This window comes from Sus scrofa, chromosome 3, assembly GCF_054392235.1.
Source record: "Sus scrofa isolate SSC_HxYL_T2T_F1_AM1 chromosome 3, Sscrofa_HxYL_maternal_Yorkshire_Landrace_v2.0, whole genome shotgun sequence".
NCBI lineage: Eukaryota > Metazoa > Chordata > Mammalia > Artiodactyla > Suidae > Sus > Sus scrofa.
Genome location: NC_139385.1, coordinates 5012844 through 5026335, shown reverse-complemented (window position 1 = coordinate 5026335; position 13492 = coordinate 5012844). Strand labels below are relative to the sequence as shown.

The window sequence follows — 13492 nt, the reverse complement described above, 5'->3', positions numbered from 1 at the left end:
GACCCCTAGCCTGGGAACCTCCATATGCCGTGGGAGCAGCCCAAAAAATGGCAAAAAGCCAAAAAAAAAAAAAAAAAAGCACTTTTTTTTTGGTAAAAGTACAGTTTCAGGTTAAAAAAAAAAAAACTTAATAAATTCTTCCTTAAATTTTTTAAAAGATCTTTTCTACCCAAAATTATGACCCTAAATTCTACCATATACTGATTACATAAACAAACTATATATATATATATACCACAGAGAAGAATATGAACTTCCAAATACCTATTTGTTTTTTAAAATGTTGAAATAAGCATAACTGTTTTGGGGGTTTTAAAAAGGTGATTTTTTTCCCCAACCGAAAGCAACTGGAGGCAGAAGGGGGCCCCTCTGCCCTGTCTGTATTCCCCAGCCCAGCCGCTGAAGCCCCGCGATACTCACAGGCGGACTCGTCCACGTTCTCCCGGCCCCGCTGGTTCCTGTCCGCGATCCAGTCCCACAGCGAGAGCTCGCACAGCTGCATCTGGATGTGCAGCATCAGGCGGTACTGCACCTAGGGGGCGACACACCGCAGCTCCCGTCGGTCCCGATTCGCCCACGTGACTCAGTGGACAAAAGCTCCCTTGCTTACTATTACTAACTACTCTGGGCCAAGCACTCGGCTGAGCCCTGCGGCAGAGAGCACAGGCCCCAGCCTGCCCAAGAAGCCCAAAGGCTAGCAAAGAGGAGGTGGAGGAGTAAAGCAATGCTTAAACCGGGGCATCGTGACCTGAGTGGGCAGAGGCAGGATGGCTGCAGTCGGGCAGGCTTCAAACAGAAGAGGCTCCTGGAGTTCCCGTCGTGGCGCAGTGGTTAACGAACCCGACTAGGAACTATGAGGTTGCGCGTTCAATCCCTGGCCTTGCTCAGTGGGTTAAGGAGCCAGCGTTGCCGTGAGCTGTGGTGTAGGTTGCAGACGCAGCTCGGATCCTGAGTTGCTGTGGCTCTGGCATAGGCTGGTGGCTACGGCTCCGATTCGACCCCTAGCCTGGGAATCTCCATATGCCGCGGGAAAAGGCAAAAGGCAAAAAGACAAAAAAAAAAAAAAAAAACCAGAAGAGGCTCCTGAACATGACAAGAGGCTGTGGGCCCAAAACTGTTTAGACTGCACTCAAAATAAACAGTTTTCAAAGCTAAGACACAGCCTCGGACTGGCCATACGGTACTCTACTACTGAGGAGACCCCAGAGTAAATCCACACTTTGTCTGGCTTCACGCTGCACGTAACTAATAACTAGTTCAAGAAAAAAGTCAGTAAAGTTAAGCGCACTGTAGCCCATGCAGGAAAAATGTCCAAATGTATTAGAGCAATGGAACAATGCCGATGAAAGGTCCCTCAAATTCAATTCCTTTATACTCAGAGGAACCCGCTCAGAGTTTTGTGTTTCATAAAAAGCACATACACAAAACCAACGATGATGCAAAAAAATAAAAATCATTAAACACACACACACACACAGAGCCACAGACTCCCAAACAGCCACAATTACCTCTGCGTGTGAGTATACAGACGTTCTGTGACCCCAACATGACAGATTCTGTGTAGAGCCTGCTAAGGCCCGCGCTGTTTTACCTCTAATATTCAGGAACGGCGAGGGTACGTGGGAGCCTCACCGGCACATCGGTGTAACCCTAGTTAGGGTACTCAGTATCCTGGAAGCTGACCTGGCGATCCCCCTAGGATGCGCTCCTAAAGCCATGTGCTAACATACAGAAAGCCCTTCTGCAGAAATACACTTTTATAGCATGATGCATGTTTTATAGAACCTGCAGGAACGTATATGAAACGTCTAGAGGAAGAAAAGGCCCATCAGAGAGGTCAGAAAAGAGTGAGCAGGGAAAGGAGGACAGGAGGGAAGACCAAATACGGGGACCAGATGTCAGGAGGAAACTCGGAGAGAAGAGACCGCCCAGGAGGCAGACGAGCTAGCGGAGAGAGAGAGGACGGGGGGCGGCCGTATCTGATCACAGCCCGCACACCGTCATCACGGGAAAAGAGCAAATCGGCAGGTTCTGCGAAAGCCATCTACCTCTGTGTGCCCCAGCAAGTCTAAGTGTTCTTCCGAAGATTCCTCGGTGGAGGTGAAATTCTCTTCCAGGTTGGAATGATGCTGAAGTGGCAGGTGAGGGCCACCGATCGAAGTGGAAGACCCATCAGACAAGCCTTTTTCTTGGCAATCAAGGGACGATTCAAATTCACTGGCATTTCTCGGGACTAAACCGGCGGTGCAGGCCACCACTCTGTTCTTGTCACTGTCCACACCCGATTCAACGAAGGATTTTTCTTCCTCCGGGGTGAATTCGGCAAAGACAATAGATGAGCTGTTACTTTCATCACTTTTAACATCATATCCATCTCTGGAGAGAAGAAAAAGCCGTAAAGATAAAAATCAATGTGAAAAAAAAAAAAACATTGAGTACCTCGACTGTTCCTTCAAGCCCATGTGCATCTTACTAGTAAACTCACGAAAAAAAAAAAAAAAAAAAAAAAAAAACAGCCAAGGTGTCTAAGTGGAACATTTACTTAAAAATACTCGTAGGAAGAGTTCCCGCTGTGGCGCAATGGGATCAGCTGGGACACAGGTTCGATCCCCAGCCCGGCGCAGTAGTTTAAGGAGCTGGTGTTGCCACAGCGGCAGCATAGGGTCACAACTGCAGCTCAGGTCTGATTCCTGGCCTGGAAACTATGCCGTGGGATGGCCAAAAAAGAGAAAAAAAAATTACTGACGGGAAATAGGTATCTGAGAAGAGAAAGTAATTCAACATTTTGTAGTGAAAATAAGGAAAAGAAAGTCTGAAAACACTTCTGAGCTCCTAGGAGCAAAAGGCAAAGGCAATCCGATGCAGGGGACAGGACGTGACGTCCGGTGTGTAAAAGGGACACCCCGGCCCGCATACCTGTGGTTGTCCTGGTCGATCACTTTCAGAGATGGCAACTGAACAGAAATTCTATCTGCTGAACAGAAACAAAAGAAAATCTTCAACCCCCCCAGTTTTCTAGGTTACGGTCAAAGGCAGAGCTAAAATAGATCAATAACACCAAAGGAGCCTACACATGTATTTAAAAATGTCACGACCTTCCGGCAATGCAACGAGCTTATTCAAATGACTGGCAGATTTTAGTAGTGATAAAAACAGAGCTGTTCAACTACATGGGGGCGCAGCAAACTTTCTGTACAGGACCCGACAACAAATATTTCAGGTTTTGCGGGACCTAGGGGACTCCGCTGCCATTACTCAACCCCGCTGCTGACGTGCACCAGCAGCTGCAGGTAACACAAATGAATGAGCCTATGTTCTAGCAAACGTTACTTACTGACACTGAAATTTGAATTTCATACAATCTATGCAAAATAATTCTTCTTTTAACTCTTTACAAATGTACAAAAAACATCCTCAGTTTGCAGGATGTACAAAAAACAGAGGCAGGCCGGATGTGGCCCACAGGTCAAAATCTGCCACCGCTTCAACTTAATCCACTCTCCTTGGGAGTTCCCACTGTGGCTCGGTGGTAATGAACCTGACAGTATCCATGACGATGTGAGGTCTATCCCTGGCCTTGCTCAGTGGGTTAAGGCTGCGGTGCTGCCATCAGCTGTGGTGTGGGTCGGAGACACAGCATTGCTGTGGCTGTGACGTAGGCCCGCAGCTGTAGCTCCGATTCGACCCCTAGCCTGGGAACTTCCAGATGCCGCAGGTGCGGTCATAAAAAAACATAAATAAATAAAACCACTCACCTTGCCTCTGGGCCACGTGCACATGTTCTATCCAGGCAGTGTGATAGCCCACAATATTAGGATGCTGGAGACCAGCCAGCACCTTAACTTCCCGTAGCACCTAAAAAAGAAATGGACTTAGAGCTGGCTTTTCCTGACAAATGTGTTACATGTTCGTGGTATCAAATACCACTTGTCTTCTCTCTAAAAGAGATCTAAACTATATTAAAGGGGGGGGGAATATTTTTACAAGAAACAAAGGCAACTGTTCCAGTAAATACTTGACACTTGTCACAGCTCCTATGTAATCATTCGCCCACTGGATTCCGACACGTCAGTCAAGACCTCCAAGACAAATAAAACCATTCTCGTGACTGCAATTTCAAGGTCGGAAGACAGAAGTGGCTCAGAGGCCCCGGACCATGAAGCATGTCAGGGAGGAGCCTGGGACCCGACCTGAGTGCCTGTGTTTTTCATAACAAGCTTGTTATGTACTGTGCATGAAGAGTTTACTTGAAAAATTAACTTCCCCAGCAATAACCCTGAAATGTGGTTAGTCTGCAGTGTTTACAAAAACATTATGTCAAAAAAAAATTTGGACTTGATGTTTACTTTACTGTAACCCGTTCTTAGTAAACTGCAATCCATACTACCTGGGACCTGCCAACTCACACACACACAGACATATCTCTTTCAAAAGGACCTAAATATTCAATGATTCAAAATAAATAAATTTTGAAAATCATACCTTCATGCAATCTGTTTTAGTTGCCCCCTTTATCAGGATTTTTTTAATTGCATAGTATTGACCATCTAATTTATTCCTGACCTAAAAAACAGAAAAAACAAGGTATACTGTGCCATTAAATTACAAATGAATGAAAGTTCTATTAACCTGAGATTAGATAATCCAAACTGGCCAAAGTGATAAAAAAGTAAGCTAAACACATGCGTCCTCTTTCCTATCTTCAGGAGAGTCAGCTGGACTAAAAGTTTTTGTTTTTTTTTTTTGTCTTTTGTCTTTTTTGTTGCTGTTGTTGCTATTTCTTGGGCCACTCCCGCGGCATGTGGAGGTTCCCAGGCTAGGGGTTGAATCGGAGCTGTAGCCACCGGCCTACGCCAGAGCCACAGCAACGCTGGATCCGAGCCGCGTCTGCAACCTACACCACAGCTCACGGCAACGCCGGATCGTTAACCCACTGAGCAAGGGCAGGGATCGAACCCGCAACCTCATGGTTCCTAGTCGGATTCGTTAACCACTGCGCCACGACGGGAACTCCATGGACTAAAAGTTTTTCAAACTGCACTGGGAGTCCAGCTCCTGGAAGCTATAGGTCTCAAGAATGAGAATGTGAGCCAAAAGACTCTGTGCAAAACAAAGCAGTAAAACTTTGTTCAGGAATATATTTCTTTTTCCTTTTTCAGCCACACTCAAGGCATATGGAAGTTCCCAACCCAGGGATCAAAGCCAAGCTGCACCTGTGACCTACACTCCAGCTGCAGCAATATGAGATCCTTAACCCACTGCACCGAGCCAGGGATCAAACCAGGAAGGCCACAGAGATAAGCCAGATCATGAACCCACAGAACCACAGCAGGAACTCCCTTCAGTAATACATTTAAAAAAATAAATAAATAAAATTTAACTATAGGAGTTCCCTGGTAGCCCAGTGGGTTAAGGACTCATCATTGTCACTGCTGTGGCATACGTTCAATCCATGGCCTGGGAACTTGCATGTGCCCAGACATAGACGAAAAAAAAAAAAAAAAAAAAAACTAGGACAAAACTCAAAAGTTTCCAGAATCCACCTAAATCAATTAGGGACAAATTAAATCCAGCCCACTTCCCTATAAATGACAACCTTAAGAAGAAGTAAATTTACGTGATTTCTAGGAATTTTCCTTTAAGCATTTTAAACAATAATAAAGAAAACAACTTCTCCAAAAACACCTGTTAAGAGTAGAAGGTCAAAGCGGATACATGGAGAATCACCTTGTATACTCTGCCATATCCACCTTTTCCTAAGGTGGCAAGTTCTTCAAATTCATTTAAGTAGCGGGAAGTTTGTGCTTCAAAGCTTACTTCCCTTGATCTGAAAGTTAAATACAAACAATCAGTCACTACCAAAACACAGGAGAACCAAAACATCCCAAGACATGTTGTGGTCACTCTATTCGTCCATCTGGCAAACCTCGTGGATCACCAAACTGTGATAATTTGGAAAGGCTAAGATAAAATGAAAATTTCCATTCTCTACGAAGAAAACATCTGAGAATAAGCATATGGATAATGTAATAAGGACAGCAAGGGGTTCATTCATCTAATTTTAAGCATTTTACCTGGAATTAGTATTCCAATTACAAGGTATTATTTTAAAGCAGGGATGCTAAGGATGACTAAGGCAGCAGTTGATTAGCTGAGCTCAGTGATAAACTCTAGTTAAATTTCTTAATGATCCCACCAGTTACGGATTGGGGGGGGGACCCGCAGGGGAAGCATATGGAGGTTCCCAGGCTAAGGGTCGAAGTGGAGCTACAACTGCCAGCCCACAGCACAGCCACAGCAATGCCAGACCTGATCCTCGTCTTTGACCTGCCCCACAGCTCACAGCAATGCCGTATCCCCTAACCCACTGATCGAGACCAGGGATCGAACCTGCATCCTCATGGATACTAGTTGGGTTCTTAATCCACGGAGCCGCAATGGGAACTCCAGTTACAGACTGTAAACTAGCATTTCCTACACACAGCCGAAATTCAGTGCGATTCCCCGACAGAGACTGGATGTCAGTGCTCTGAATAAGGGGCCTTAGAGAATCCACGCAGAAGTGGGGGAGCGGGGTCAAAGACGAGAGAATGAGAAGTACTGTAAATCTCACAAAAGTTTTTAATTTTCATGGAGTTCCCGTCGTGGCGCGGCAGAAAGGAATCCAACTAGTACCCATGAGGACGTGGGTTCAATCCCTGGCCTCGCTCAGTGGGTTAAGGATCTGGCGTTGCCGTGGCTGTGGTGTAGGCCGGCAGCTGTAGCTCCGATTGGACCCCTAGCCTGGGAACCTTCATATGCCACAGGTACAGCCCTAGAAAAAGACAAAAAAAAAAAAAAAAAAGTTTTTAAATTTTCATAAAATAGCCTAGCTACATTATTTTTTTAATCCCAATACTAATTTCTGATTAATTCAGGATTCATTCTTGGTTTTTTTTCTGTCTTTTGTCTTTTTAGGGCTGCACCTGTGGCATATCGAGGTTCCCAAGCCGGGGGTTAAATAGGAGCTAGAGCTGCCAGCCTACACCACAGCCACAGCAACAGGGGATCTGAGCCACATCTGCGACCTACACCGCAGCTCACGGCAACGCTGGATCCTTAACCCACTGACCAAGACCAGGGATCGAACCCACGTCCTCACGGATACTAATTGGGTTCGTTAACCACTGAGCCACGACGTGAACTCCTGCGAGATTAATTCTTAACCCTGATTTCTTTTGGACAGTTTACTCCTTGCATAGTCAAAAAAGTATTCAACACATACCTGGTCTTCTGGATATGAGAATTATCCTCACAAGGACCCTAAAATCACAAAGTTATTTTTAAAAAGCATTTTGAAAATGTCATGGAATTAGGAGTCTATCAAAACTCAGTATTATATTAATAGTCCCAAATGTTGAAACCAATTTTTTGTAATGATTTTCATTTTTTTCCATTATAGCTGGTTTACAGTATTCTGTCAATTTTCTACTGTACAGCAAGGTGACCCAGTCACACATACATGCATACATTCTTTTAAAAAAAAAAAAAACCCACTTGATGCCTTTTTCAATATTACTTAAAAGCCTGCAATTGAACAAATTTCTCTTTTAACTAAAAGATCACTAGTGAAAAAGCTCTATTCTTAGATCCAAGGACAAAATTGAGATTTACCAAGGAGCGCCATCAGCAAATAACACTGGCTTTACTGTCACATAAATACAGAAACTAACCACTGCTCACATCTCCCCTGCTCCCACCCACCCAGGCCCCCAGCACCTTACGTCTGCCCCTGCTTCTGCCCTCACCCCACTCACTGAAGTCTCAACACAGCAGCTGGGGAGATCCCACTAAAATCTAAGTCAGATTCAGAGTTCCCGTCGTGGCTCAGTGGTTAACAAATCCGACTAGGAACCATGAGGTTGCAGGTTCGATCCCTGCCTTTGCTCAGCGGGTTAACGATCCGCATTGCCGTGAGCTGTGGTTGCAGACGAAGCTCAGATCCCGCGTTGCTATGGCTGTGGTATAGGCCAGTGGCTACAGCTCCGATTCAACCCCCAGCCTGGGAACTTCCATATGCTGTGGGAGCAGCCCAAGAAATGGCAAAAAGACAAAAAAAATAAATAAATAAAATCTAAGTCAGATTATGTCACCCCACCCCCACCCCGGCCCACTCAGAATCCTGCAACACTTTTCACTTTCCTGATAAAAACCAAAAACATTAAAACAGCCTCAAGATCTGGCTCCACGTGTTCCCCTCCCTGGCCTCACCCCTACCGGGCTTACCCTACGCCAGCCACATGGCTGCCTGTCAGCTTCGCCAACGTGGGCACACAGCTACCTCAGCGACTGCTGCTCCTCTGCCTGAATGCTTTCCCTCTGCCCGGCTCAGACCCTCAACTGCACCTCCTGACACTGGTCTCACCAAGGCCCTCCCCGGCTATGCTTCGTGTAACTCACACAGCCCCGCCCAACGTTTTCTAAGCCCTTCCCTGCTTTATGTCTCCCCTTGACCCTTAGCACCATCTACCACTCCATTTATTTTTATTTTTCCATTGTCCACATACCCCCTCACCAAAATATAAGCTCCCTGAGGATGGGGGCTTTTATTTTGTCCACTGCATGAACCCCAGCTTCTATAAGACAGCCTAACACAGAGTGGGCATTCAGTAAATATTTGTTGAATAAACCTATTAAACTTAACATTAAATCTCTGTTATAATGAGGATTTCATAACGCTTAAAAATACAGTTCATTTGAAGTTAGGATATTTTTATCACACACAAGGTACATTTTTCATTGCTTACCTGACGGACTCTCTCCCTGGCTGACCTCATTAAGTGCGTAATAGCTCTGTTGTGATGTAGCCGCAATGAGCTAAACTCATCACTACAAGTGAAGGACGACAGCAGCCCCATTTTGATAAAGGTCTGACAAAGTACTACGAAAAGAATAGGGAAAACGATTACCAGAAAGGCCATCAATAAAACAGCAATTTTCAAAACACACAGAAAAAAAGAGTTACAACAGCCTCTGCAAGAAAAAAACCTCTGTAAGAAAAAAGTTGGGGTTTTTTTTGTTTGTTTTGTCTTTTTGCCTTTTCTAGGGCTGCACCCGCAGTACATGAAGGTTCCCAGGCTAGGGGTCAAATCAGAGCTGTAGCCACCGGCCTACGCCAGAGCCACAGCAACCAGGGATCTGAGCCATGTCTGCGACCTACACCACAGCTCACAGCAACGCTGGATCCTTAACCCACTGTGCAAGGCCAGGGATCGAACATCAAAACCTCATGGTTCCTAGTCGGATTCGTTAACCACTGCGCCATGATGGGAACTCCAGAAAGTTGTGTTTAAATACACATTACACCTTGGGGGCTGATTCTCTAAAAGAAGCAAAATGATTGGTACAATCACTGATCAGCAGCTCAACTATCATTTCTTATCTGATGCTCTGATTCCACAGTCACTTGTTTACCATGCTTGGTCTGTCAGTAAAGCACTAACCTCTGTCTTTTAAAAAGGAAGGAGGGAAAAAAGGGGGGGATACAAATAAATAAAAATTTAAAAGGCAGGAGTGGAAACAAATGATGAGAACTTACAACAAAAGCAAGTATGAATTGTTGTTCTCAATTATGGAATATCTGTAACCAACACACAAAGGGCACATATGAGGTGTGTGTACAGACCTAACACCAGGGAGAAGTCAAATCTGAAGCCACAAGGCCAAGCTGCTCAGAAAAAGAAGCCTCTACAGAAGCACTTAGTTTTTAGTCAGTTAAGAATACAGATGCCCACTGTGGCTCAGTGGTTAAGGAACCCGACTAGTATCCATGAGGACACGGGTTCGATCCCTGGCCTTATTCAGTGGGTTAAGGATCCAGAGTTGCATGAGCTGTGGTGTAGGTCAGACGCAGCTCAGATCCCACATTGCTGTGGCTGTGGCGTAGGCCAGCGGCTCTAGCTCCAGTTGGACCACTAGCCTGGGAACCTCCATATGCCACAGGTGTGACCCTAAAAAGACGAAAAAAAAAAATTAAAATCAGCAAGTTTTATAGACTTGCTTTCATCAGAAACAAGATTATTATATTAAAATCGTTATAATCTGCTTCTCTATACAGTAAGCCCAATACAGCATCCCCAGGAACCAATGCATTGGAACCTACAGGACACCCCCTTATGTACAACCCAGCTCCCCAAGCACATATTCAAAAAAATAAGGGCACACTGGACCAATCATATTTTAACCACTTTTCTTGTCCCATGAAGCTTATCAAAATGTTAATTACCTTTAACTAAAAATAAAACATTCTAAGGTCACGTAAAAGTACTGATAAATTTAGATACCTGATGTTAACAAGACTTGGAAAGACTTTTGATTGAAAAGACCCTTGAAATCTGTGGTTGGGCTTATTCGAGGCCTCAGGCAATGAGCTGAACCAAAAATGCCACGATCTGGAGTTCTTGTCGTGGCGCAGCAGAAACGAATCCGACTAGGATCCATGAGGTTGCAGGTTCAATCCCTGGCCTCAATCAGTGGGCTAAGGATCCGGCACTGTCGTGAGCTGTGGTGTAGGTCGCAGATGCAGCTCGGATTTGGTGCGGCTGTGGCTATGGTTGTGGTGCAGGCTGGCAGCTACAGTTCTGATTCGACCCCTAGCTTGGGAACCTCCCTATGCCGTGGATGTGGCCATAAAAAGACAAAAGACTAAATAATAATAATAATAATAATAATAAAGAAATGCCATGAACTGTAACACTGCTCATTTCTGTGCTCAAGTGACCCAGGGCAGGAATGAAAACAAACATTTTCAACAACTGTGCGAGATTTGGTCTTTGAGGGTCCCGGCACACAGCTCCACGTGGTTACAAAACTCGTATAATTAATTTCCTAAGCAACAGGGAGGCTGGGAGCATCTTTGGTTTTAATATCTGGTCTCTGACTTCAATTCGTGACATTAGAGCTTCGGAGAGCCTTGGACTCCCCAGTGATGAGTCTTTTATATGCTAATGACATGACTGGTGGCAGCAGTGCCCTAGACCTCTTGAGGACGTGAGAGCTGGTCACCCCAAAGACCAAGTCATGATTATAAGCTTAGAACTTTCCTCCCCACCCCACCCCCATCCTCCAGGAAGGGGAGAAGGAGTGGAGACTAAGTTAATAATCGGGACGGGGCTTGCCATGAAAACCTCTCAAGCACAGGGTCAGTGAACACATCCGCCTGCCAGGAGGTAGGTGACCCTGAGCCCTATGGGCACAGAAGGTCCAGCACTCTGGACCCTCCGGTCCTCCATGGACACCCCTCTCCGTCTGGCTCCTCCTCAGTACCCTTCAGCGTATCCTTTATTCTGATAAACGGGAAAGCACAGGTGCATGTCCCTGAGCACTATGAGCTGACGGAGCAAAGCATCAGAGAGAGGGGGGCAAAGGCAACCCCCAACTGGGGCCAAGTCAGACACAAGTGCGGGTGACCTGAGAACCTGGGGACCTACTCCTTGCGACGAGCATCCCAAAGGAGGGCAGTCCTGAGGGACTGGGCTCTTAGCCTGCGGGCTCCACTCTCACTCCAGGGAGACCCGGTGACTCGTGTGAGACACGCAGCTGGCGGCGGAGACTTGGTCAGTGTGGGAGGAAAACCCTACACATCTGGTGTCAGACGTATTCTGTGTCTAGAGGAAAAGTTTTCTAGGAGTTCCCGTCATGGGACAGTGGTTAACGAAGCCGACTAGGAACCATGAGGCTGCGGGTTCGATCCCTGGCCTTGCTCAGTGGGTTAAGGATTGCAGCATTGCCGTGAGCTGTGGTGTAGGTGGCAGATGTGGCTTGGATCTGGCGTTGCTGTGGCTGTGGGGTAGGCCGGCAGCTGCAGCTCCAGTTAGACCCCTCGCCTGGGAACCTCCATATGCCTCGGGAGCAGCTCTAGAAGAGGCAAAAAGACCAAAAAAAAAAAACAGTTCTCTATTAAAGAACACAAAACACAACTGTTTCTGGGCTCTGGTCAATAACAGGTTGAAAATATATAACTGTGATTTTCATTTACCCGCTCACTAACTAAAGCATAACAGATTTTCAAAAATTATATGAATTATCACCTTATAAGTAAAAAATAAGTACCTTTTGGAGTTCCCATCGAGGCTCGGCAGTTAACAAACCTGACTAAGATCCAAGAGGACACAGGTTCAATCCCTGGCCTCGCTCAGTGGATTGAGGATCTGGCGTTGCCAGGAGCTGTGGTGCAGGTCGAAGATGCGGCTCAGATTCTGCATTGCCATGGCTGTGGTGTAGGCCGGCGGCTACAGCTCCGGTTAGACCCCTAGCCTAGGAGGCTCCATATGCCATGGGTGTGGCCCTAAAAAGAGAAAAAAAAAAAAAACAACCTACCTTTAATTTATTTAAATACACACAATTTTATGGTGATCAATCTTTTGGGAGAACCCAGCAATGATGTTCATATGGAATTACCCAAAGGAAAATATAAATTTACAAAACAAACCACTAAAGCTTATTTCAAATGTTTACATATCAGCTGCTTCTCAGATCCACAGCATTAAACAACATAGCAGTCTTACAAGTTTTATTTAGCAAGACTAATTTACTAACATTTAAACACCTGTCTTGAGCGAAGTGGGTTGGGCTCGTGCACATGGCTCAAGTGTTCCAGCAAAGAAACCAGCAAGAGCTGGTTTGCAACTGCAAAAGGGAAGGTCGGCTGCTGCAGAGGCCCTTTCAGCACCTGGAGTTCTGCTGGCACGTCAGATTCTGCAAATTAAAAGGGAAAACAAATTTTTAAGAAACGGTAAACATATCTCCTTATGACTAAGCATTTTCTAATTAATGAAACACTTTCAATTTAAGGAAATAAAAAGCAAAACAGCAGGTAAGGTGAGTGGGATTAATCAAGATAGATTTTCTGAAATTGAAGACGGTGGGGGGGAGGTTTGCTTTTTGCAGGCAGCGCCTTCGGCGAAGCAGAAGTTCCCGGGCCAGGGATCAAACCCACGTCACAGCAGTGACAATGCTGGATCCATAACCATGAGTCACCAGGAACTCCCGGAATTGAGTTTTGAGTTAAAGTCTGGACTTTTCGAGGACTGGCAGAAAGATGGCCCGGGGGAAAGGAGGAAGTTTTGGCAGTAACAATCTGTGCAAAGACAGAAACAAATAAATGAAAAGTATACATTTAAGCACACGAGCAAGCAGTACGAACAGGATGGCCTCCTTCCTTTGAGAGGCATAAAGAAGTCTGGCAGTGGAGCTCCCGTCGTGGCGCAGTGGTTATCGAATCCAACTAGGAACCATGAGGTTGCGGGTTCGGTCCCTGCCCTTGCTCAGTGGGTTAAGGATCCGGCGTTGCCGTGAGCTGTGGTGTAGGTTGCAGACTCGGCTCAGATCCCGCGTTGCTGTGGCTCTGGTGTAGGCCGGTGGCTACAGCTCCAATTCGACCCCTGGCCTGGGAACCTCCATATGCCGCGGGCGCGGCCCAAGAAATAGCAACAACAACAACAACAAAAAAAAA

General features: G+C 45.8%; 1 protein-coding gene across 16 annotated transcripts in view; it reads right to left on the bottom strand.

The window, feature by feature from the left end:
* Nucleotides 1–13492, bottom strand: part of EIF2AK1 (eukaryotic translation initiation factor 2 alpha kinase 1) — a 293498-nt gene that overhangs the window by 14656 nt on the left and 265350 nt on the right. For 6 of the 16 annotated variants that reach the window (XR_014840055.1, XR_014840056.1, XM_085016518.1 and 3 more), the window contains exons 2-10: nucleotides 12577–12735; nucleotides 8787–8920; nucleotides 7265–7302; nucleotides 5728–5827; nucleotides 4483–4563; nucleotides 3756–3855; nucleotides 2917–2974; nucleotides 2049–2376; nucleotides 421–532 (exon numbers count right to left, since the gene is read on the bottom strand). Coding sequence is in view for 14 of the 16 variants with exons in the window: in XM_085016518.1 (XP_084872644.1) it covers nucleotides 421–532; nucleotides 2049–2376; nucleotides 2917–2974; nucleotides 3756–3855; nucleotides 4483–4563; nucleotides 5728–5827; nucleotides 7265–7302; nucleotides 8787–8920; nucleotides 12577–12735 (1110 nt within the window). In the remaining 2 variants the exon portion in view is untranslated. Of the gene's footprint in view, nucleotides 1–420; nucleotides 533–2048; nucleotides 2377–2916; nucleotides 2975–3755; nucleotides 3856–4482; nucleotides 4564–5727; nucleotides 5828–7264; nucleotides 7303–8786; nucleotides 8921–12576; nucleotides 13427–13492 lie in introns of those variants that run through there. The other 10 variants (XM_085016523.1, XM_085016525.1, XM_085016528.1 and 7 more) reach the window with 4 other exon arrangements.